Source organism: Periophthalmus magnuspinnatus, chromosome 11, assembly GCF_009829125.3.
Source record: "Periophthalmus magnuspinnatus isolate fPerMag1 chromosome 11, fPerMag1.2.pri, whole genome shotgun sequence".
Taxonomy (NCBI): domain Eukaryota; kingdom Metazoa; phylum Chordata; class Actinopteri; order Gobiiformes; family Gobiidae; genus Periophthalmus; species Periophthalmus magnuspinnatus.
The window spans coordinates 496,244-519,727 of record NC_047136.2 but is presented as its reverse complement, the minus strand read 5'-3'; the positions used below and the strand labels follow the sequence as shown (position 1 = coordinate 519,727).

The window sequence follows — 23,484 nt, the reverse complement described above, 5'->3', positions numbered from 1 at the left end:
TAGTTTCCTCATCACAAACATACCAGGTGCTCGGGCGTGGAGAGGACTTGGGCGTGGCCAGAGGTGGCCCCTCCTCTCAGTGATGGTCAACAGTAAAGTTCATTCTAAAGCAGCTCTGACCTGAGGAGCACTTTGTCTTCAAGACCAATATTGTTCAGGTAAGATTTTAAATGTGTTTCTAAATGTGAAATGTGGCATCGTGTCAGCTTTGGAGGAGTTTGTTTATTCCCTGTCAAACTTATCACGTTTAATAAATCTGTACTTTACAACAGGTTCAGGAAAGATCAAACACTTTAATCTAAACAACTCAACTCCATCTACTTTTTATCTGACAAAATCAAAACAGATATTTGTATTAGCACAAGAAGCATGTATTTTTGAAACTTTGAAGGACTTTTAGATATAGCAAACCTTAAAACAAGACTTTAAATTATACGTGAATGTTTGAAATAGATTTTAAAGTTGATGTAAAGACTGGACAGCGCAGCGTGAGATCTTTAGATTGGATCATGGTTAATAAGAGTTTCAGGAGGGTTAGTCTGAGCAAGCTTTTAGTTCATGTGAGATTCTAATAATAAGAAAAGGAAAAAGAAGAATGTGGAGGAAACACGTTGACTAAAAGGCCCACTCTGTAACTTTCTTAGGTTCCTACCTGCTTGTTTTTATGAATGTTTGTATCGTTTACCCCGAACGCTTCATGGTACAATCTGTGGATTAAATATTTATTCATTTACAGGCGTTGAAAATGCTTTGACAAACATGAACCCTTAACTGTGAGCTGGGATGCCTCTCCTCCACAGATCAGACCTGTAACTTGACTTGTCCTTTTCTTCTGTTTCTTCTGTTCTTCTTCTTCTGCTTGTGCCTTTCAGGACTTTATCCGACACAAATGGATTGGAAGTTTCTTGAAGGTCTTCTCAGTGGAGTGAACAAATACTCCACTGCGTTCGGACGGATCTGGCTGTCCGTGGTCTTCGTGTTCCGCGTGCTCGTCTTCGTGGTCGCTGCGGAGAAAGTATGGAGCGACGACCAGGGACACTTTGACTGCAACACGCGCCAACCGGGATGCACCAACATCTGCTACGACTACTACTTCCCCATCTCTCACATCCGCCTATGGGCCCTCCAGCTCATTTTCGTCACCTGTCCCACGTTCATGGTTGTTCTCCACGTGGCGTACAGAGAGGAACGGGAACGCAAATACAAAGCCAAGCACGGCGAGGAAACACGACTTTACGACAACCCTGGGCAGAAGCACGGCGGCCTCTGGTGGACATACTTGATGAGTTTGTTCCTGAAGACTGCGTTCGAGGTCACGTTTCTCTACACGCTTCACTACATCTACGACACGTTCAGACTGCCGCGGAAAGTCCAGTGCGACGTTAGCCCGTGTCCGAACCTGGTGGACTGTTACATCGCTCGACCGACGGAGAAAACGGTGTTCACGTATTTCATGGTGGGGGCGTCGGTGATGTGTATTATTCTAAATCTGTGTGAGATTTTCTACCTGATCGTGGCGCGTGTGGTGAAAAGGAAGCAAAAAGTGACGGTTAACGTGAGAAGATCTGGGATTAAGATTTAAGATGGCCGCCACTGAAAGACTCCAGTACAAGAATCACAGAAGTGATGATTTTTGAATATTTTCATATTTCCATGTTTACACATTTTCTAGACCTATATATTACAAAAACACATTCCTAAAATTTTGTAAACTTGATGTGTCCCAGTCCACAGATCTGAGGTAAACATGTTCAAATCTAAAACAGCTTTTACTGAGAACTATTCTAAGGCTGATTTATTCTTAATTACAAAAATATTAACCATTTATTTATGCTATATTATGTTTTGGTTCTAAAGATGAGTATCCAATCAGAAAGCAGAGTGTCACATGACTCTGTTGTTGCCAGGTGAGGTTCAGAGCTGAAGTCCAGTTGTTTTAAACCTAAAATGCCTCTGTCTGATCTAAACTATCACTGTCTAAACCCCAGGACTCAGTGCTGGTGTAACACAGTTAAAAATGCACTTATAATTGTTTACTGTTTGTGTATTATGTTTCTTTTGAATTTATATGTGAATTTTATCATGTTGACGTTTTATTTTGAAAAAACTAAATGTGCGCATTGCTCCCGTGTGTTTTATTTTGAAAGCTTCACTTCCTCTCAGAGGGTAAGTCCCGTTGAACATAATATATTTTATAAAATTTATTTACAGTTAGCAACAATTCAAGACACTGTTCTCTCATGTAGTTCATGTATTTTGAAACGATAATTCTACATTTTATAAGTTTAATTTGGACTGTAATATTTTCAGTGAACTTTGTTTTGGTGCATGGAGATGAAGGCCGCTGTTGTCATGGTTACAGGAGTAAAGACATATTAAAGTGTGTTATAGTCACAGAGAGACTCTCACTGTGACTCTGAGTCTGGAGGATCTGGACATGAGTCTGTCCATAAACTGTCCCCAGATCTGCACAGAGCTGCGTGTTTAAACATGACCACACGATGGCGCCAGCAGCACAGGAGCGCGCACAGGAGCGCGCACAGGAGCGCGCACAGGCGCAGAGCATCAGAGGAGAGGTTTATTCTGTTTTATTTATTTTATTTTTATTTTATTTATGTATCTGTTTTGGGCCTTTAAAGAGCGACATAAACACAGGAAAGAAGCGTTTGAGAATAATGTTCAGAATGTGATTTTGTGTCAGTGTAAAATCTTAATTCGATCAGAATTTGACAAATACAAACAATTTGACATATTAAATGACTCTTGTCTGTCCACTAGACTCGTGTCCAGTCTTTTCTGTGCTTTCACTTTGGGGCTGGGCTTTTATTTTGAAGAGCGCGCGTGTCCCGCGGGTGTCACCTGTTTGGTGACTCGTTTGTCTCTCTGTGTCTCTGGTTTGGAGTCAGTCCTGCTCGAGCAGAGGAGCAGAGGACACAGACTCTGGACACTCTGGACACAGACTCTGGACACTGCGCTGGGGCCACGCGACTGAGACTCCCGGGGTCCACCTGAGGCACGCGGATGGTCACCTGAGGAACATGCCGGGCCAAGGTAACAGCAGCTTTAAATATAAATATAAGTCTGATGAAGTGTGAGGAGGTGGCGCGGGTCAAATGTCCGGGGGGAGGCTCAGCTGAGTCTGAGTCAAACACGTGGGGCTGTTCTGTTCTGTTCTGGTGAAATCTGCTCTGGTCAAATATATTTTTAATATCTCTATAAAATCTTTAAAATCCGACAGTTTTAGACAAAATAAATGAAGATCTGATGAGTCTCTGTCCATCAGACTCAGACTCAGACTCAGTCTCTGTGTTTGTGAGTCTGAGGTTTGTTTTTAAAGTAAAACAACTTTATCCAAATAAACTAGAATTTGTGTTTAAAAAAGACATTTGACACAACGATGAACCAGCAGATGGTTTAGGAATAGAAAGACTCTGTACACACACACACAGACCAGTACACACACAGACAGTACACACACACACACACACAGACAGTACACACACAGACAGTACACACACAGACAGTACACACACACACACACACAGACAGTACACACACAGACAGTACACACACAGACAGTACACACACAGACAGTACACACACACACAGACCAGTACACACACACACAGACAGTACACACACAGACAGTACACACACAGACAGTACACACACAGACAGTACACACACACACAGACCAGTACACACACACACAGACAGTACACACACGCACAGTACACACGTGTGCTCGAGGGGGCGGGGCTCAGACTCGAGGGGGCGGGGCTCAGACTCGAGGGGGCGGGGCTCAGACTCGAGGGGGCGGGGCTCAGACTCCCTCTGTGTTTTATTTAAATGTTTAAATCTTTGTTAAACTCATTCTGGGTTTGAACAGCCGAGCGGCTCTGACTCTTTTTGTTTGATCCTGTTTTTTCACGTTTTGTTTTATAAGATTAAACTTTATGGTCTTGTTCATCGTCTTCATCATCGCAGCTGTCGTGTTTTTAAATGAGCTTTAGTAATAAACTTTACTCCACTAATAGCAGAGCAGATTTATAAAGTGAGTCCACCGTTTGTTCTGTTAATCATTAAACTTGTGTGTCCACTGTGTCTCTGACCCGTCTCTCTGATCGATGGAGACGTCCAGCGTCAACACGAGCTCACGATAAACGACAAGTATCGACAGGATATGAACAAGTCCAGAGTCAAACTGGAGGAAAAGTTCTGCACCGCTCTGTCTGGATGGAACTTTTAACTTAATGTAACTGAAAATACAAAAACTTTAAACCACGATGAAAATCTGGTATTTTAACAAACAACATAAATAAAAAGACTCAGATTTGAAGCAGCTGCAGAAACAAAAAAGTTTAAATCATGTGATGGTCGACATGAAGCTCCAGTCACTGGTGAAGTCAAAGTACTAGAGTCTCAAAGTACTGAGACCAGACACTGTTTATATAAAAGGAAATATCCAAACAGGAAGTGATCATGGTCCACTTCAGCTCCATCGACTCTGGCTCCAGTTCATTTTACATTAAAAACTCGTCATTTTGGTCTTAAATGTTCGTATTAACCCTCTACATGATCCTGGGGTTTTTATTTCACTATTGTGTCTGTAAATCAAGATATGAACATTAATAACAGACAAATCAGGTCCTTCTTTCCCCGAGGTCGCTCCTGTTAGCGTTAGCAACAGGTTTGATTGACAGCGTTGCTAAACCAGCGGTGTGGGCGGGAAGAGGCGTTCCCTTCAACAGCCTCGCTCCTGATTGGCTCTTTGGTTGCTATGATACTCACTGTTGTAATTCCAAATATGGAGATGAGCTCCAGATTGGCCGCTGTACCTGCTCTGTCCTCGATGAGCTGGAGCTGAGTCTGTGGTGACGTCACTTCACTGACTCAGTCACTTCTTTACAGTTTGTGTGTGAGACGTTCGATTTTCTGATATTATTTAATGATATTTGACTCTTTAAGGCTTGATGCTCGAGCTTTACTAGATTTTTAGAAAATGTTTCATGATAGGCTGTAATTTTGAACACAAATAAATAAAAGTACTTTGTTCATGTGGTTCAAGGTCAAATTTGGTCCTGATTATGTTTTGTTTTTGTTTTTTTTTAAAGGGCCAGTATTACACTATTTTAATATTTCCTCATCAGACACAGACCTGGAGTTGTGTTTTGTTTCATTCACATGTTTAAACCCACAAAAAACCTGCAGATTTAGGCTGAGTTCTTTAAAATGAAAACACTCTGTTCCACCTTGTGATGTCATCAAGTGCTAATACAGGACGTACTAATAATAAAGTGACTCAAACATCTGTGAATGAAACAAAACTCGACTCCAGGTCTGTTTTTGAGGAGGAAACATCATTAGAACATGGATTAAACCTCACCAGAGTCAGTTTTGTGTGATCTAGGACCTTTAAATCTCGACTAAAATGAGAGTCTTCAGTTTGTCTCTTGGTGTCGTCTCGTTTGACTCGTCCCCGTGTCGTCCTCTCTGCAGGTCTGTGCTGTGGTCGTCTGGAGCAGCCCAAGCCCCTGATGAAGATGGGGCTGACGGTGATCCTGATCGGACACGTGAACTTCATGTTGGCTGCTCTGGTGCAGGGCGTGGTCCTCAGACACATCGACTTCCAGAAGCACCACCGCGCCCTGGAGTACGCCATCTCCACCGTGGTCACCCTCACCTCGGGCCTGCTGGTCAGTATGCAAACGCCACGGTCCAGACGGGGGCGCGCATTATGCAAAGCTGATGTTCTGTGCAAAGGCGGAGCAGGCGATGGTCCGTGAGAATCGAGGCTAGAGCGGCTGATTTAGAACAGAGTTTTATATTTGGAATTAAGAGCATCATAGCAACCAAAGAGCCAATCAGGAGCGAGGCTGTTGAAGGTAACGCCCTCTTCTTGCCGGCATTGCTGCTAAACAGGGTTGTCAACGCTAACAGAGCGACCTCGGGGAAAGAAGGACCTGATTTGTCTGTTATTAATGTTCATATCTTGATTTACAGACACAATAGTGAAATAAAAACCCCAGGATCATGTAGAGGGTTAATACGAACATTTAAGACCAGAATGAGTCTGAAGCAGCAGAGACAGAGAGAGGGGGCAGTTTAAAAAAAAAAAAACAACTCAAAATAAACTCAAAATAACCAAAAAAAATAAAAATAAATAAAAGCTCTCTAAATAATTAAAACAATAAACAGCAAAGAAAACAAAAAAACATGAAAATAACAAAAAAAATCATAAAAAATAACAAAAAAAAGAAAACTCACAAAAACAAACAAGACCTCAAAAACTCAAAATTATAAATAAATACATAAAAAACTTTAAAACTAAACTCACAAAAAACCCTCTCAAAATAACTAAAACAAATAAACAGAGATGAAAATAACAAAAAAGTCAAGAAAAAAAATAGAAAAACAACCTCAAAATAACAAAAAAAATAAAATAATAATCAAAATAATAATAATAATGATAATAAATGAACCCCAGGATCATGTAGAGGGTTAATACAAACATTTAAGACCAAAATGACGAGTTTTTACACAGAAAGTGACGGAGCAGGAAGTGCACACATGATCACTTCCTGTTTAGAGCGTGTTGCTAGCAGGTTAGCTTTGTGCTTTTATATAAACAGTCTGTGGTGGACATATATTTGTTCTTTCATGAGTTGAGGCGTAACTTTACGGTGGTGGATTTAATACCTTTTCTTTTTCCTCCTTTTCGAGCTGAAATAAGAAAAAAAAAAAAGTGAAATGAGCTGGACACATGTGGACTGACTTTGTGTTTGTTAATCTCCTCAAAATGAATAAATGAAATGATCGTTTGTATGAACATATTTTGTCTATGATCTTTTGTATATATTTGCTCCGTCCTCCTCGTCTAAACCTGCACTTCAGATTCTTTCACATTTTGTCAGACACATGTCCACATTCCAAACACTCGTCCTACAGGAACTGAACGTGTGCGGCTCAAAGGTTAACGCTCTGCTCTTTGTATTTGTAGGGCATAGTTGTTGGTATCCTCACCATCGTCCTGGCCAAGAACAAGAAGAACAAGTGTTTGGTGAGTTTGTACAAAACACAAAAACACAAAACACACAAAAACACGTGTCTCATGTTTGTGTCTGGGCCACAGTCGTCAAAATGTCCAAGAAAGGAGCCCAAACCATCCCCCAGCTCAGGTACTCCCCCAGCTCAGGTGCTCTCTGAGTGTCGTCCGTACACAGAGTATCGGGGTGACACTCTGCGGGACACAGAGTCCACTGCTCCTGATACACTGGGTCAAATGCACAGGACAAATACACGACTCTGAGGCTCAGCACCGGGTCTGATCCACACCCACTGAGTGAGAACGACAAACACGAGAGACGTTCAACAGGAGCAGCTCCTCCGGGCGAGGAGGAGGAGGGGGGTGGAAGGAGGGGGCGGGTGGAGGAGGGCCAGGTGGGGAGGAGGAGAGCCGGGCGAGGAGGAGGGAGGCGGGTGGAGGAGGGAGGCGGGTGGAGGAGAGGGTCCAGCTCATCGGGAGAGGCACGACTTTCAGCTGTTTGATATTTATCATCCACACGTGAACACGCCCTGATGTCACGTGACCAGAGCCTCGCGTCATGTGTGTATTTTATAAAAACTGCTGCTGGTTTGATCAGGATTAGATATTTTATCTTATAGTTTCTCTTTGTGATGTGATTTACTTCTCTCTCTAAACTTGAATCACTTAAATTTATCGGATATCGATGTTTTTGAAAACAAAGATCTAGTGAGGCAGATAAAATTAAAATGTGAGTTTAGTTAAAACAGAAACAGACTGAAGTCGAACATCAGAACATTTATTCAAATACAAACTGTTCAGTGTGAAATTGTCTAAAAAAAACATCTGGGAAATGATCAGGAGGATTTTGACTTTATTTCACCATAAAAGACCGAGTCAAACTCCACCTGCGCGCTCCACCTGCGCGCTCCACCTGCGCGCTCCACCTGCGCGCTCCACCTGCGCGCTCCACCTGCGCGCTCCACCTGCGCGCTCCACCTGCGCGCTCCACCTGCGCGCTCCACCTGCGCGCTCCACCTGCGCGCTCCACCTGCTCCACCTGCACACGCATGAGAAAACATGACAAATACAAACGTTTAATCCACAAAGCTTCATGTGGTTTGGAGACTTCAGATTCTGAAGGAAAAACCTGAAGTTACAGATTCAAAACTGTCCCATGTCCCATCCCTGAACCACACCCTCAGGTCAAAGGTCAAAGGTCTGATCAGAGTCAGGTCTGTGTTTAAGAACAGACACAAAATCACAGTCACATTTTATTTATTTTGTACATTCCTCTTAACGACACTGAGACAGACTCTCTGCCTCCACCCGTGCTCTGTTGGGGGTCAGATGTGTTCATAATGAGACTGTGGGGTCAGAGTCTACACCTCATTTTCACGTGTGTGATTCTGCGTCTGTCTGGCGTCTGATTGGCCGAACGAGGCGTGTTCTTTTGTTCTTTTGTTGTTTTTGTTGACACTGCAGAGTCAACAAAAAGTCAGATTCATCAAGTAATTCCATGTAAATACATTTTAAACATGTTTGTTTAACTGTTCGTGGACTTTTCACTGTGGACAAACCGTGGTCTGTTTATATAAATGGACGTAGGTGCGCTCTAAACAGGAAGTGACCATGGCGCTCCAAACAGGAAGTGACCATGGCGCTCCAAACAGGACCATGGTGCACTTCCTGCTCTTTATTCTGTCTGTGCAGTGAATAATCTCTTCTGTGTGATGTTTGTCTCTTTGTTCAGACCTGGACCGTGTTCGTGTTCAGTCTGACCTCGTCGCTCCTCGCCGGGATGTCGGCGTTGGGTTTGCTCGTCGCCGTGGTGATGGCCATAAAGCACCACGGCCGCACTCTCCTGAGCCACTGCCGCTTCCCCGACGCCATCAGCTACTCCAGCGTCACCAACGAGTGCCCCTTTGACCCCACCCGCATCTACGTGAGTCTGACACACGACACAGCCTCATCACTGTGACCTCTGACCCCTGACCCCTCCACGTCTGAGCGGGTGGACGCTGCGCTGTCCGGTCTGAAAGTGTAGACGCTTTATGTTCAGTCTACGACTCCACAAACCTGAGAAATGTGATTATTTCAGAGACTTTAAAGGGCCCGTCTGCTCTAATGTCAGACCTGGAGTTGTGTTTTGTTTCATTCTCACACGTTTAACACAAACCTGCAGATTTAGACTGAAAACACTCTGTTCCACCTTGTGATGTCATCATGTGGTGATACAGGAAGTGCTCCACTGTGTTTTTAAACTCCACACACCTTCATTTATTGAATCATTTGTATCATTTCAGCTCTCCTCTCTCTTTCTTCTCTCTCTCCCCTTTCTCTCTCCCCCTTTTCTCTCTTCTCCCTCATCCCTCTCCCCTTTTTTCTCCCTCCTCCTCTTTCCTTTCTTTCTCCACACCTTCATTTCTAGAATTATTTGGATCATTTCAGCTCCTGGATTTTTTTTCTTTCTGTCCTTTCTGTTCTCTTTTGTCTTTTTCTCCTCATCTTTTATCAGCTACTTTTTTATGCTTCTCTTTCTTTTTTTATCACCCCCCTTTCTCTCATTATCCCTCCTTTCCTCTTCCTCCCTCTCTCTTTCTTCACTAGAATCATCTGGATCATTTCAGTCCTGGAGTTGTCTCTTATCTCGACTGAACTAAAGGTAAAAGGAGTTAACGTGAAAACTACCACTCGATGACATCACAAGGTGGAACGTCGCATTTTGATCTTTGTAGATGTGACAGACTAATAACAGAGAAAAGGGCAGTGGAATATTTTAAATGTAGATTAAACTCTTGTCCTTCTCTCTGAATCACCTGAAGACATTTTTCCCTTCACAGCTGTGTCTTGGTCATCGTCGGCCAAAGTCTGTCCCGTCTTTTGAGTCGAGTTATTCCATGTTTTTGTGTTTTGTTCCGTACGTTTTCGTCTTTTGTTCCGTACGTTTTCGCGTTTTGTTCCGTACGTTTTCGTCTTTTGTTCCATACGTTTTCGTCGTTTGTTCCGTATTTTTTTGTGTTTTGTTCCGTATGTTTTTGTCTTTTGTTCCGTACGTTTTCGTCTTTTGTTCCGTACGTTTTCGTCTTTTGTTCTGTACGTTTTCGTCTTTTGTTCCGTACGTTTTTGCGTTTTGTTCCGTAAGTTTTCGTCTTTTGTTCCGTACGTTTTCGTTCTTCTGCCTCTTAAACTCCATGAACCTCTGAACTCAAACGCACTTAAATCGGACAAAAACTCGAGCTAAACTTTATTTCTGTGCGATCCATTAAAGGACAGAGTCTTCCCCACAAACACCCGGGGGTGGGTTACATCACCAAACGCTGCTGGAGCTTCTGGTCGCCGCCGCCGCTCCGAGGGTTATGTAAGCGGCGTGTTTGTTCTTCGTGCATATTTCATCATAAATTCTGTCTAAGTGGCAGTGTTATTTTGACTCACGACTTTCATTCCCTTTGTTCTGTGCGAGGCTCTTAACCCGCCGTAAAGACGATAATATCACGCTGCATTTTTCATACTTGTGTCCCCTGAGACGCTCGACTCAAATCTGTTTTTGTGTTTGGAAAATGTTTGTTCTGGTGGTTCGTCACATGATTAAGACATATTATACTTTTTTTTAGGACTTAGTGACAATAAACGACTATTTTTCTTTCACTTTTTGAACGAGCCGTAGTTTTACATCTGTGTTTATGAACAATTACATTTAACCCCAGTTTAACCGTGTCTGGTTTTAAGATCACACTCTCACTCTTTGTTCACTTTTATTCTTCTTCTACTCCCGTTATGTAAGTTAAGGGACCGCCCCCTTATGACTAATCAACCAATCACAACAATGAACAAATATATTCATAATTAAACCCTAATGTAAATGTCATATTGTCCCATGTTTATATAAATGGACCGAGCTAACACGCTAGCCTCCGAACAGGAAGTGATCACGGGCGAACTTCTCTCTTGAGTTTGGTCTTAAATGTTCATATTAACCCTAAAAACCCTACATGATCCTGGGGGTTTTATTTTGAGTTTTGGTTTTTTTCTTTTTTCTTTTTTTTTTTTTTAGTTATTTTGATTTAGATTTTTGATTTTTTTTGTTATTTTGAGGTTTTTTTTGTTTGTTTTTTGTTATTTTGAGTTATTTTTTGGATTTATTAATTTTTTGTTTGTTTTTTAGTTATTTTGAGTTAATTTTAGAATTTATTTTTTTGTTATTTTAATTTTTTTCATTTTTTTTTCATTTTTTTAGTTATTTTGAGATTTTTTTTATTTATTTTTTACCTTTTCTTGTTGTTTTGAGTTTTTTTGTTTGTTTTTTGATATTTTGAGTTCTTTTTTTGAATTTATTTATTTATTTTAGTTTATTTTTTAACTTTTTTTTGTAATTATTGAATTTTTTTATTTTTTTTGTTATTTTGAGTTAATTTTTTTGTTTTTTGTGTCTCCTCTCTCTGTTGCTAGACATAGGGGGTAGGTGAAAACACTTTTTCTGAACACTCCTTAAATGCAGGATGACACAAACACGCCTAAATCAATCAGAACACAACTCTTCGGTTATGAAAGAGGAAACTTGGGTCAAAGTTCATAAAAGTCCTTGTGTCCTTCTCCCCGTGTCTCCAGAGCACCACCCTGATCCTCTGGCTGCCGCTCATCGTCACGTCGGTGGTGCAGGTGGTGTTCTCGTCCCGGTGTTTTTCAGTTTGTGTCTCCGTCCTGGGTCTGCCCTGCTGCTGCTGCTGTCCTCCCCGCAGGGGGCGCAAGACGCTGACGAGATCGGTGAGACTCCGAGATAATGGATTTGTACAGGTTCTGTTTGAGACATGATGGTTTTTGTTGGAGTTGAGAGCACTTCCTCCACCTTCCTCCACCTGATTACCAAATCCAAAGATGGAACTCGGCTCTAAATTGGCCGCTGTGACTTCTCGAGTCGCCGTGAGCTTCATCTGTGTCCGAGCGCTGTGTGTGTGCGCTCAGTCCATTTCTTTACATTGACAAAAGTTTACGAAGTTCAGAACCACAGACAGGAAAAATGACGAGGGAGTTTAGACTTAGACGTTTTCTAGTGGAACGGAACAAAACTATGAGACATTTTGTATGAACTTTTACCGTATTTAAGTCGCTCCTGAGTATAAGTCGCACCAGCCAAAAAACTGAATAATAATGAAGAAAAACACAACATATTTCACACATAAGTCACACCCCGGACAAACTATGAAACAAAGTGCGTCTTATAATCCTGAAAAAACGGTACTTAGGTTTTTTTATTTTTTAAAACAAACTACTTTATTTTTATTTTTGCAAAACCATCTTCCATTTTGGCTTTAAATTGTTTATCAAGTCACTTCCTGAAGTTTCCTCTTGTTTCAGATAAATGTCGTGACGCCTCTGGCCGCTGACCCTCCCCACTCGACCTCACCTCAAACCAGCACTTTGCTCCCCCTCGGTCACCCCCTCCCCCCTCCTCCCCCCAGAGGCACCAGCCGCACCTCCACTCTGCACTCCGCCCGCTCCACCTGCTCCGCCCGCTCCACCTGCTCCGCCCGCTCCACCTGCTCCGCCCGCTCCACCTGCTCCGCCCGCTCCACCTGCTCCGCCCCTCCGCTGGTCAAACTCACAGAGAGCCCCACACGCCTCAGCCAGAGCACGTCTCAGCGGAGAATCCCCACCTTTACCGGCTCCGCCTCCGGGCCGCCCCGGGAGAGCCGCCCCCCTCCCCCGCAGTACGTGCCCCGGCAGCTTTATAACAGCGCGGCCCCGTCCGAGAGGCGGCCCCTGACCAAACCCCGGAGGGACCGGCCCAGCGACGTCAGGACTGAGAGCGCGAGGCAAAGACGACCAGAGGAACACGCGCTGCTCACCAGGACGGCCCAAACGCTGGAGCGGGGGCCCGTGGAGCGGGGGCCCGTGGAGCGGGGGCCCGTGGAGCGGGGGCCCGTGGAGCGGGGGCCCGTGGAGCGGGGGCCCGTGGAGCGGGGGCCCGTGGAGCGGGGGCCCGTGGAGCGGGGGCCCGTGGACAGGACCAGCTTTTGGATCTAGACTCATCTATAAAGGACAGAGGAGTTTGGTTTGTCTTGTCTTTAAGGATCCTAAATGCTTTTGTGCACTGTGTAACTTTTCTGGTGGGAGCGTCGTCACCATGGAAACACTTTCCCTGGAGTGTGGCCCAGAACATTTACCCGACCGGCATTTCACTTATTTATCTTGTATTTATTAAATTGCAGGTGTTTTTACTGCTGAAAACCTTGAAAAACATTGTTGCTTTGACGGGCGTCACCAGCCGCTCGTCTCTGTACCGCCGCAGCAGGAACATCGCCATGGAGACACACTGGAGACACGCCCACTCTAGAAAAGTTACATAGTGTTCCTTTTTAAAGCAAAAAAAATGATCAGCCAGTTTAGTCCAACTTCAGCTGCAGAATGAACGAGACGCGAGTCAAATTCACTTTAACCCGTTTGTTTGTGTCGGAGACTAAACGTCACCACAGCCTTTATATAAACGGACAGAGCGAACCCGCCGCCGCCGCCGCCGCGCTCCAAACAGGAAGTGATCATGGGCGCACTTCCTGCTCCATCGACTGTCTCAGTGTATAAACTGTCCCCTCTCTCTGTCTCTGCTGCTTCAGACTCATTCTGATCTTAAATGTTCGTATTAACCCTCTACATGATCCTGGGGTTTTTATTTTTATTTCTCTTTCGTGTCTGTAAAGTGGCTCTTTTTGTTCCTGTGATACTCGGGTAATTCTGAAAATGGAAACCTGCTCCAGCCTCGAGGAGCTTCACGTGGAGCTGCAGCGACGTCACTTCTTCAGTCTGTGACGTAGAGTTGATATGTCAAAGTTAAATTATAATGTAGCATCAAAACACGGGCCAGAGTTTCCATTTTATCTGCTGCTGGAAAACGCTGGAGTTAAGTTACAAAGTGCTGCTCAAACTGACTCGTGTTTGTCGGGTTTAGTGTTTTACTGAGTCTATTTCAAAACTAAATCCCCTTGAATCATTTCTGTGTCATTAACTGAGCAAAATGTGTTGTGTTTTAGGCGTTATTCTGAACGTAGAGCGTGTTTTGGCTTTTACAATTCACAAAATGGACACTGTACTTTAAATTTATGATAATTGACACTTTCTAATTAATTTTTCTTTTTAAACTTTAATCTACTCGTTCGTTCCAGTTGTGCTTTTCCTGCTTGAGAATCGTGTCCTGTCACGTCCTCAGTCCTCACTATGTCGTCAGGCCAGATTCTCCTCCTCTGATCAGCTGGAAAAACAAAAATAATAAAGGTTTGACGATGACAAAGTGGATTTTAGGTCAGAGCATCTTTACTGTGTCAGTGTTCACACGTCTGTGCCTCATGTTTACACGTCTAATAAAGTTTAACATGTTTATCTTTGTACTTATTCGTGTCTTTAAGCGTCTAAACGTCCTAAAATGAGCCAAAGGTCATCGGTGCGGCTCAGTGGCTCGACAGGTTGGACCGGTTGGATCCAGACGGTTTAGTCGTTGACGGTTCTTCCCGCCGTAGTGTGTCATTAGTGACATGTGTCTCTGCTGCTTTAACGTGACACTTGGACTCTGCAGGGTGACCGCACGTCCCTCTTGACCCGGGACAGTCCCCGTTTCCCCGTGTCCCCTGTCCCAGTGGATTTATCCAAAACCAGTCAAATGTCTCAGGTGTCTCTATTTTTGATCCCCAACAGCGTCCAAATGAGTCGAGTGGACAATGTCGCTCCATGTCCAGTTTTATTTATACCAACCGTCCCAACCCGGGTGTGTCCCAGTTTCTAATTTTGTCCTCACCTTAGACAAACACAGAGGTAACTCCATCTCCCAACGATGTTAAGAGACTAAAACCTGCGTCTGAGCTTCTGATTTCACAACTGAACCTGTTTGGAGAGACTTTATTTAGTTTAAAGTTTAAAGTGTCTCTGTTTTGGACGGAGTTTTACCAAATGATTCTGTTTTTGATTCACCGCTGCTTTACTTTTCCACTGTGGTCATTTTTACAAACAGAAATCCAAATTTGTTTTATTTCAGTCCCTTTTATTCTCTTAAATAAATTCTTTAAATTATTGCACAAATCCAAAAGCCTTGAAAACAAAAGTATAAAAGCACAATGTACAGAATTTGAAATATAACATGGAATATTGTCATTTTATTTTATTTTTCTACTGCAGTGTCTCATCCTCTTACAGAGACTAGAGGACTGGGAGGGCATCTGTGGTACGGCACTAAACTGGTTCAAGTCTTATCTAGAAAACAGGGAGGACTTTGATGAAATTGGAAAATGTGTCTCAGATAAAATGTCCCTGACCTGTGGGGTGCCCCAGGGGTCAGTCCTGGGGCCCCTGTTGTTCAGTCTCTACATGCTGCTGTTAGGACAGTTAATACACAACAATAATGTGTCACACACAACTCTGCAGACGAGTCAGATCTATGTCTGCAGACGCAAAACAACTTTCTCCAGATAAACTTTGAGTTTTCCTCAGTTTAAACCTGGAACATGTGACTCAGGCCCCGACTTTGACGATGTTTAAATCCAGACTCAGTTTATCTGCTGTGACTAAAGGGGTTTATTCTGCACTTTTCTCCTTTAATGTAAATTTTATGATGATTTATATTTTGATTTGTTGTATTGTAATTTTAACGTCTTCTTATTCTATAAAACATTTTAAATTACTTTGTGGACCAATTGTGCTAAACAAATAAACCTGCATTGCCTTTTCTACAAACGTCTTGCAGTGTTATTGTTAAACCACTGGATATTTGAATCAAACACATTTTAAAAAGTACCAAAATTTATAATAATAATAATAATAATAATAATTCCTGTATTTTTGCACATTTCTTCTCAGCTTTTTCTCAAAATTTCTACTTCACTAAACCTTTAGTGCAGGTTCTGTTCCACTAAACCAAGTCAGAATTATAAAAATGTCACTAAAAACATTTCAACGAGAAAAGAAACACCCAGAAAATGAAACACAGGACACAAGTGAGTTTAAACACAGACGTATATTTGTTCAGTTCAAACAGAATATCCATGACATCCTCGTGTGAGGTTTTCATGCAACATAAAAGTAGAGAAGAAGAAGAAGAAGAAGAAGAAAAAGAAGAGGAGGAGGAAGAAGAGAAGAAGAAGAGGAGGGTGGACAGGTCTACGAGCACACGGTCAGAGGCAGTGAGAATAGAAAAAAAACGGTCAAGGGAAAAGCAGCTGTTGTTCCTTATCTTACCAGCAGGAGGCAGTGACACTATAAGGTTCCCAAAGCTGAAGTGCAGCTGGTTAAGGAGCTCGTGTGCAAAACGGAGACTTTAAACGGGCGGATTGTTGTCGTGAGGCGTGCATTGCCATTTCACTTTGCCACAGTTTCCTGCTTCAGTGAGGTAGAGGAGGAGGAAGAGTTTCAAACATTCATTATCAAGATAAAATAACACATTAGGGAATTAAATTGAATCAAACAGATTTATAACGAGAAGGTTTGAACATTTTAAATACATTTAGTGTAAGATATAAAGCCTGACCACTAGAGAGCGCAAGTGTACCACAGACGGTCCCCAGACGCCATGAGACTCAGTGATGCGGCTAACATGCTAAGCTAATGCTCACTTTATCAGGGCAAAGCAGCTTTATGCTCAGCTTCTTCTAGTGTCATTTATCTGAGATGTTTTTTTCTGGTTTAAATCCTGTTTTTTATTCATTTTTTATTCTTTTTTTTTACGTCAAACCCGTTGGATCGGTTGAAGTGGCTGTAGTGATCTGGCAATGAAGCCTTTAGCCGCAGTTAAGCCAAAAGTTTGTTTGTTTGTAGAAATGTGGGTCTCACTTTGTAATAACGACACTTTAATTAACCTTAATGAACAAACGTTTAACACACGAGGAGTTTATTCAGACTGATTCAGGCCTGGTAACGGCTTAAAGCTACAGTGTGTAACATTCTGGACGTGGCACATCACCTGCATGACTCCATGGAAACAGAAAGTTAAAAAAACACACACGTCGGGACATTCTCCATGGAGTTTTAGGCCGTTCTGTGGAAGATTATAGCATTTCCATGGAAACAAGCAGGAGGATGAAAAATATATATATTTTCTGGGTAAAAATGTACACATTGTGGCTTTAGGAGTTTGGGTATTGTGTATTTACGAAGCCTGAGTCTTTCTTTCTTTCTTCGTTGAGGCTAATTAAAGCAGAGTTATTATAAAGTGAGTAAAGTGTAAGAAACCCCAGGCCAATTTCAACATGGAGTCAGTTCAAGAGATTTAAAACTGTTTCAAAAATGTGTTTATTTCTGTAAACAAAGCAGCCGCCCGGAAAAGTCTTGAGATCGGGATCAAGTGACGAGACTTGGTCCGTGTTCGTACCTGTTCATCTCACTGCAGTGTTACAAAAGCATTCAGAAGATGAACGAGCCCTTAGTGAGTCTCTGTCGGAGGGAAAGGAGAGCGGAAAGTCCCGGAAAGACCAGATTTATTTAACCAAAGCTGCAGGAAAAGAACGCGATCTGTGCGGCGCCGCTTGTGTCGCTATGATCTTCTTGTGTCAGGAAGGATCATGCAGTAGTTATAGTAGTAGTAGTAGTAGTAGTAGTAGTAGTAGTAGAAGTAGTAGTAAGTAGTAGTGACGAGTTACAACTACAGTATCTTAACTTTACTGCCTGATTTAAGAATAAAAACCAAGAACAACACAATGAGATAATACTGTTAAATTCAAGCATACAGGTGCCGTACGCAGACACAAAATGGCGGCTCAAACAATATGTGCTACCGGTGTGAAAAATGCATCGTGAGAAGTGCGTTTAAAGGAAGGACATGTGAGACTTTGATAGACTTTGTCCCTGTTCGTCCTCAGATCAGAGCTAAACGACCAAATACTGCGTTTACAGATACTTTGAACTTAAATGTGTTTTTATCACAAAAACACTGCACATTATGGCCAAGATGTTTTATAATTTGGTGATTCTCAAGCAAATATCCAATGAGAAAATAGAATTAGTCACTTTGTGTTGCCAGTTCTGAAGATTAAATCCAGTTATTTCAGAGCATGGATCAGTGCGAGTGCAGCCTCGAGTGGTTCTGAGCTGAAAATGAGGCACGTTCTGTCCATTTTATTGAGAAAACGCAAACTTCTGCAGGGACTGGCAACCTAAAATGAGTCAGATTATAGTTGATTTTTAAACCAGTCTCAGTGCAGCGTTCGTACCGTCCCTTTAAGCTCCACAAACCCTTCCTTTAACTCAAACGTGTGTCGGATTATTCACATTTTGTGTCAGTCACATCGTTACAGCGTCTTCTTCAGCGTATCAAATCACAAAAATACAAATAAATAAATAAAATATGAAGAAAGAAATATGTACAAATGAAAAAATAACAAAAATATGTTTAATCCCACACCTTAAAACAACGAACCGGATGAGCTCGGCTACATAATACTGTGAATGTGACCAAATCAACTCAAGTCGTGATAAAGACACACGGTATATACACGATGTACAAGAAAATCATATGAAAAGTGAGAATGCGCCGCCTCTCAAATTGCAAAAAAAATGAAATAAAAAATAAAATAAAAATAAGCAAATTCAACATCTTAATGCAAAGATCCTTTCTGGAGCGAGAGTGGACGCTCTGGCAAAGTCTCTCGTTTACAGCGATAACGTCGTCTTTACAAAATAACAACAACTCCAAAGAAATGATATGATAAACGAGACGAGAACCATCATGCATTATTTTGGAGTGACTGTTTCCGTAGTAACAGAGGAAGGTGAGAGGGGCGGGGTCAGTGCAGGAGAGGGGGCGGGGCTTCAGAACTGGGAGGCGGAGCTGGGGTCGCACTGCAGTAGCCGCACGATGGAGGGGTCACTTTTGGCACCTTTGATGAACTCCTCCAGGGAGAGCTTTCCTGAAGGAGAAGAAGGAGAAGAAGAAGAAGAAGAAAAAGAAGAAGAAGAGTTATAAATGAAATGAACCGAGCAAGAACCACAAACTACAACAGGATTAAACTGACCTGTGGGGTGCCCCAGGGGTCAGTCCTGGGACCCCTGTTGTTCAGTCTCTACATGCTGCTGTTAGGACAGTTAATACACAACAATAATGTGTCACACACAACTCTGCAGACGAGTCAGATCTATGTCTCACTGCAGCAGGTGAATATGGACCAGTGGATTCACTGCATCAACAGATCAGTGTGTGGAGGAAAAACAACTTTCTCCAGATAAAAGACAAGACTCAAGAGAAACATAGAGAAAGTGTCAGTCACCTCCAGTCTCTCTCTCTAAAACCGTCAACTCAGGACAGAAATCTAGAGGTAAAAATGGACTCAGACTTGAATTTTAACAGACACAACAAATCAGTAACATCTGCAGCTTTTTACATCTAAAAACATCAAAAATCAAAGGTAAACTGTCAAAACCAGACTCAGACTTATCCTGTGTTTGTGTCCAGTAGATTAGACGACTGTAACGTCCTGATCACTGGACTCTCCAAACGAGCCACAGAACAGAACATCCAGAACATCCAGAACATCCAGAACATCCAGAACATCCAGAACATCCAGAACATCCAGAACATCCAGAACACTGCTGCTCGGGTCAGGACTAGAACCAGGAAGTACTTCACACATGTGTCCTGTGGCTCCTGTGGCTCCTGTGGCTCCTGTGGCTCAGAGACTTTAAAGCAGCTCAGTGTGAACAAGTCTCTCCATGGACCAGCACCAAAGAACATCTCCCACATGAGCCACAAGAAACATCTCACATGAGGAGGACTTCAGGGACCGGCCTCCTGATGTAGACCTGGTTTAGTCCTGGTTTAGTCCTGATGTAGACCTGGTTTAGTCCTGGTTTAGTCCTGGTTTAGTCCTGGTTTAGTCCTGATGTAGACCTGGTTTAGTCTCAGTTTAGTTTTATCTTATTTCATCCAATTAAATCCCAAACTGGACATCGACTGAACCGATATCATGGAACTGATCCTGATCCAGTTCATTTTTCAGTATTGGTGCGTCTCTAATTATTACATGTTGTTAATTGTTATATTTTGAAATCGTTTTTGTTTTAGTGTCCCCTGGTTTAGCTAACAGTGACATGTTAGCTAATAGTGATGTTTGCTGCGTCCACACGGTTCTTATGTAACACACAAACAGAACCAGCGTTTGGACCTCGATCCTCATCACACAGATGTTCATAAACATCTGTGTGACGCTCCAGTCCAAAAACAAACATCTGACACAGAGGAGTTTGATGGATCCTATTTGTGAGAGAAATCTTGTGTTTGGACTGAACACAGATCTCAGATGGTGATGATCTATGGGCTATAATTATTCCACCTCAAACGTCAGAAAAGTGAATATTTTTAACCAAGTCTTTCCACAAAAAGTTCTGTCATCGGCCTCATCGAACGTAACTCGCCCATAATGTCCCTGAGTGTCGTTCTCCAGCCGCGACGCCACATTTCACTAAATAAAGCCCGATATTCAGCTCTGCTCTGTTGGCCCCGCCTCTCGCCCTCTGACCTCTCGCCCTCTGACCTCTCTCCCTCTGACCTCTCTCCCTCTGACCTCTCGCCCTCTGACCTCTCGCCCTCTGACCTCTCGCCCTCTGACCTCTCTCCCTCTGACCTCTCGCCCTCTGACCTCTCGCCCTCTGACCTCTCGCCCTCTGACCTCTGCTTCAGTCGTTGGCTGGTGTTTCCTGTCCTCACCGTCGTTGTTGAGGTCCATTTGTCTGAAGATCTTATCCGTCCTCTTCTCCGGCGTGGACTCGTCCTCGGGCATCTTCATCACCGACGACACCATCTTATAAATGGCCTGAGGGACAAAGAGGAAGAGGTTAGAGACGGAGGTGATGAAGGACGAGATGGAGGGGGTGATGAAGGACGAGATGAAGGAGGTGATGAAGGAGGTGAGCTCTGTAATTAAATATATGAACCAGGAAAAAACAAACAGATACTATTTTGAGTAACTGCAATATGTCCTCAAATAATAAGTAAATAAACGAATAAATGAAACCAACATCTGGTTTAGTCCTGGTTTAGACCTGGTTTAGACCTGGTTTAGACCTGGTTTAGTCCTGGTTTAGACCTGGTTTAGTCCTGGTTTAGACCTGGTTTAGTCCTGGTTTAGACCTGGTTTAGTCCTGGTTTAGTCCTGGTTTAGACCTGGTTTAGTCCTGGTTTAGACCTGGTTTAGACCTGGTTTAGTCCTGGTTTAGACCTGGTTTAGTCCTGGTTTAGACCTGGTTTAGTCCTGGTTTAGACCTGGTTTAGTCCTGGTTTAGACCTGGTTTAGTCCTGGTTTAGTCCTGGTTTAGTCCTGGTTTAGACCTGGTTTAGTCCTGGTTTAGACCTGGTTTAGTCCTGGTTTAGTCCTGGTTTAGTCCTGGTTTAGACCTGGTTCAGTCCTGGTTTAGTCTAAACGTCTAAAGTAAAATCTGGGTTTTACTTTTGACGTTTCAAGGTTTGAAACAGACAGAATCTCAAACTGTCTGAACATTCTGTGAAGCTTCAGACTCAGCCTCTGTGAGGAAAAGTTAAACTGGACTATTTTAAACCCACAAACACTTTAAGACAAAAACTGGTTCATCCAAAGGACAAAACATCGAGACATAAATAAAGTCATGTGTCACACTGGAGAAACTAAACACTCCATAAGAGACAGGACCAACACAGAGAGAACAGCTCAGGACACAGTCTGCTGTCCATCTCCACCTCAAACACACTGACCACTGCTTTAAAGAGGGAGGGTCAGATCTGAGTAGTCTCCAGTGCCGTTAGCTCCTCCTTCATAAGATAAAAGGCCGTGTCCAGGAGGAATCTGACTAGAGCTGAAGAAGCGTCTTGTTTGTGACGTTTGGCTGCTCGTCCAAACATCTTCACTTTTTCTTTTGTCTTTTACTCTGGATCAGACTGAGGGACACAGATGTGACTGAGAGAGTTTTATTCTTCTCTTTTAATGTTCATTTTCGGTGATTATTTACATTTTGATTTACTGTATTTTGATTTTAACATCTTTCTTCTTCTGTAAAACACTTTGAACGACTTTGTGCTCAGTATTTTGTAACTAAACTTAAACTTATTCAACTATAAAACACATAAAACATGAAACACTTGTTGTTTTAATCGTGTCAGTGTTTTTTAAAGTAGTTTCAACATTTTCGTTTATCGCAGTAAGAGACATGGAGCTTCAGAATGTTTTTGTGACAGGCCTGGACGAGTTTATCTATAAAAACCTGTTGATGTGGGAGTGAAAGTCTCATGAAGAGTTTTCTAAAAGTCGATGCCGTTTTGTCCTGGGGGTCGTCTGATGATGGACAGAGTCTGTTTATCTTTACTCTCGTTATTTCCTCCGCAAAAACGATTCCTCCTGAGGCTTTATCCCTGAACCAGACAAACCTGCTCTTATTTAATCTGTTTTCTCCTCATACGAGTCTGGAGCGTTTATCTGGATCACTGTGGAGTATCTCACTGTACATCTGTGCGTCGCAAAATGGCCCCGTGATACAGATCGGGCGGGTGTCGGCCTCTCGGAGGTGGAGGCTGGAGGCGGAGGCTGGAGGCGGAGGCTGGAGGCGGAGGCTGGAGCGCGTCTCCCGCTTTTATTGACACGATTTATTTTTATCAGTGAAACGACACGAGAGCCTCCGATCATGTGACGCGATTAGATTCACCTGAGAGAAGTGACGTTTTCTTTTACGACTGAGGGACGTCTGATTATAAAGAGTTTTATTGCCCAGGCATAAGGGAGTGCGCGTTAGCATGCTAGTTGTTGTTGTGTTGTGGTGGATAATTAAAACACGGATCATAAAGAAACAGAGGAGTAACGTTGGACCAATGTAACTTCAATAAAACAAAAGAAAATCAGTTTAAAAATCAAAATGGTGCAACAAAATCCAAAATGAACTAAAACGACCCTGGAATAAAACAGGACGCACTTTTGTATTAAACTATGAACATCAGGAGAATAATCACATTGTGTCGCTGTAGAAGCTCAAAGTTCCACAGATCTGCTCCTCACATGTGATAAACTTCAGTCTGACATAATAATAAAGACACACAGGCTTTAAGGCCCCAGGACAAACTCACTCATCAATAATATCGATCAGATAAACACCTGTGACCTTTGACCTAAAGGTCACAGCGTCACCTTTAAGAAACACGACTCCTGTGGATTCACCCACGTCTCATTAAATAAGTTACAGCAAAACAACCAGGAGTTTTAACCAGAGCAGAAAAAATGAGCTCATTTCAAACGACTAACCTCCTCCACCCTAAACTCTAAACTTTAAACTCTCACTTCACCCACACAATAGTCTGGACAGTATGAAATTTACATTGATACTAACTACTGTAACTGAGCTGCAGATTATCTCAGTTTTCTGCACACTCAGGACACACCAGAGGTAAATATAAACTGTTAATCCACAGAGGAGACATAAGCACAAACACACACACACAAACACACACTCATACACACACACACCCCTACACTTAT

The 23,484-nt window shown here is 42.7% G+C and overlaps 3 protein-coding genes across 3 annotated transcripts in view; 2 read left to right on the top strand and 1 right to left on the bottom strand.

Annotated features, from left to right (window-relative positions):
- The first annotated feature begins 108 nt into the window (after window positions 1-108).
- On the top strand, window positions 109-1,582 carry LOC117379010 (gap junction beta-3 protein-like). Its single transcript, XM_033975727.2, has 2 exons — window positions 109-158; window positions 873-1,582. Exon 2 carries the CDS (start codon window positions 890-892, stop codon window positions 1,580-1,582), a length of 693 nt encoding a protein of 230 aa, XP_033831618.1. The 5' UTR covers window positions 109-158; window positions 873-889.
- Window positions 1,583-2,989: 1,407 nt separating this feature from the next.
- Window positions 2,990-13,048, top strand: LOC129456671 (uncharacterized). Its single transcript, XM_055225470.1, has 6 exons — window positions 2,990-3,051; window positions 5,500-5,696; window positions 7,001-7,060; window positions 8,778-8,969; window positions 11,633-11,788; window positions 12,380-13,048. The coding sequence occupies exons 1-6, from the start codon at window positions 3,039-3,041 to the stop codon at window positions 13,046-13,048; spliced, it is 1,287 nt and encodes a 428-aa protein (XP_055081445.1). The 5' UTR covers window positions 2,990-3,038.
- Window positions 13,049-16,001: 2,953 nt separating this feature from the next.
- Window positions 16,002-23,484, bottom strand: part of hpca (hippocalcin) — a 62,651-nt gene continuing 55,168 nt past the window's right edge. The window contains exons 4-5 of the mRNA XM_033975700.2: window positions 20,697-20,802; window positions 16,002-18,903 (exon numbers count right to left, since the gene is read on the bottom strand). Coding sequence (XP_033831591.1) covers window positions 18,806-18,903; window positions 20,697-20,802 — 204 coding nt within the window. The 3' untranslated portion in view covers window positions 16,002-18,805. The remainder of the gene's footprint in view (window positions 18,904-20,696; window positions 20,803-23,484) is intronic.

What these genes read in the sequence shown, in the direction of transcription:
- LOC117379010 (XM_033975727.2), top strand. Translation starts at nt 890, where the DNA reads ATGGATTGGAAGTTTCTTGAAGGTCTTCTCAGTGGAGTGAACAAATAC.
- LOC129456671 (XM_055225470.1), top strand. An exon ending in CCCTCACCTCGGGCCTGCTG is followed by an intron (nt 5,697 to 7,000) that starts GTCAGTATGCAA and finishes TTGTATTTGTAG; the next exon opens with GGCATAGTTGTTGGTATCCT. An exon ending in GCAAGACGCTGACGAGATCG is followed by an intron (nt 11,789 to 12,379) that starts GTGAGACTCCGA and finishes CTCTTGTTTCAG; the next exon opens with ATAAATGTCGTGACGCCTCT.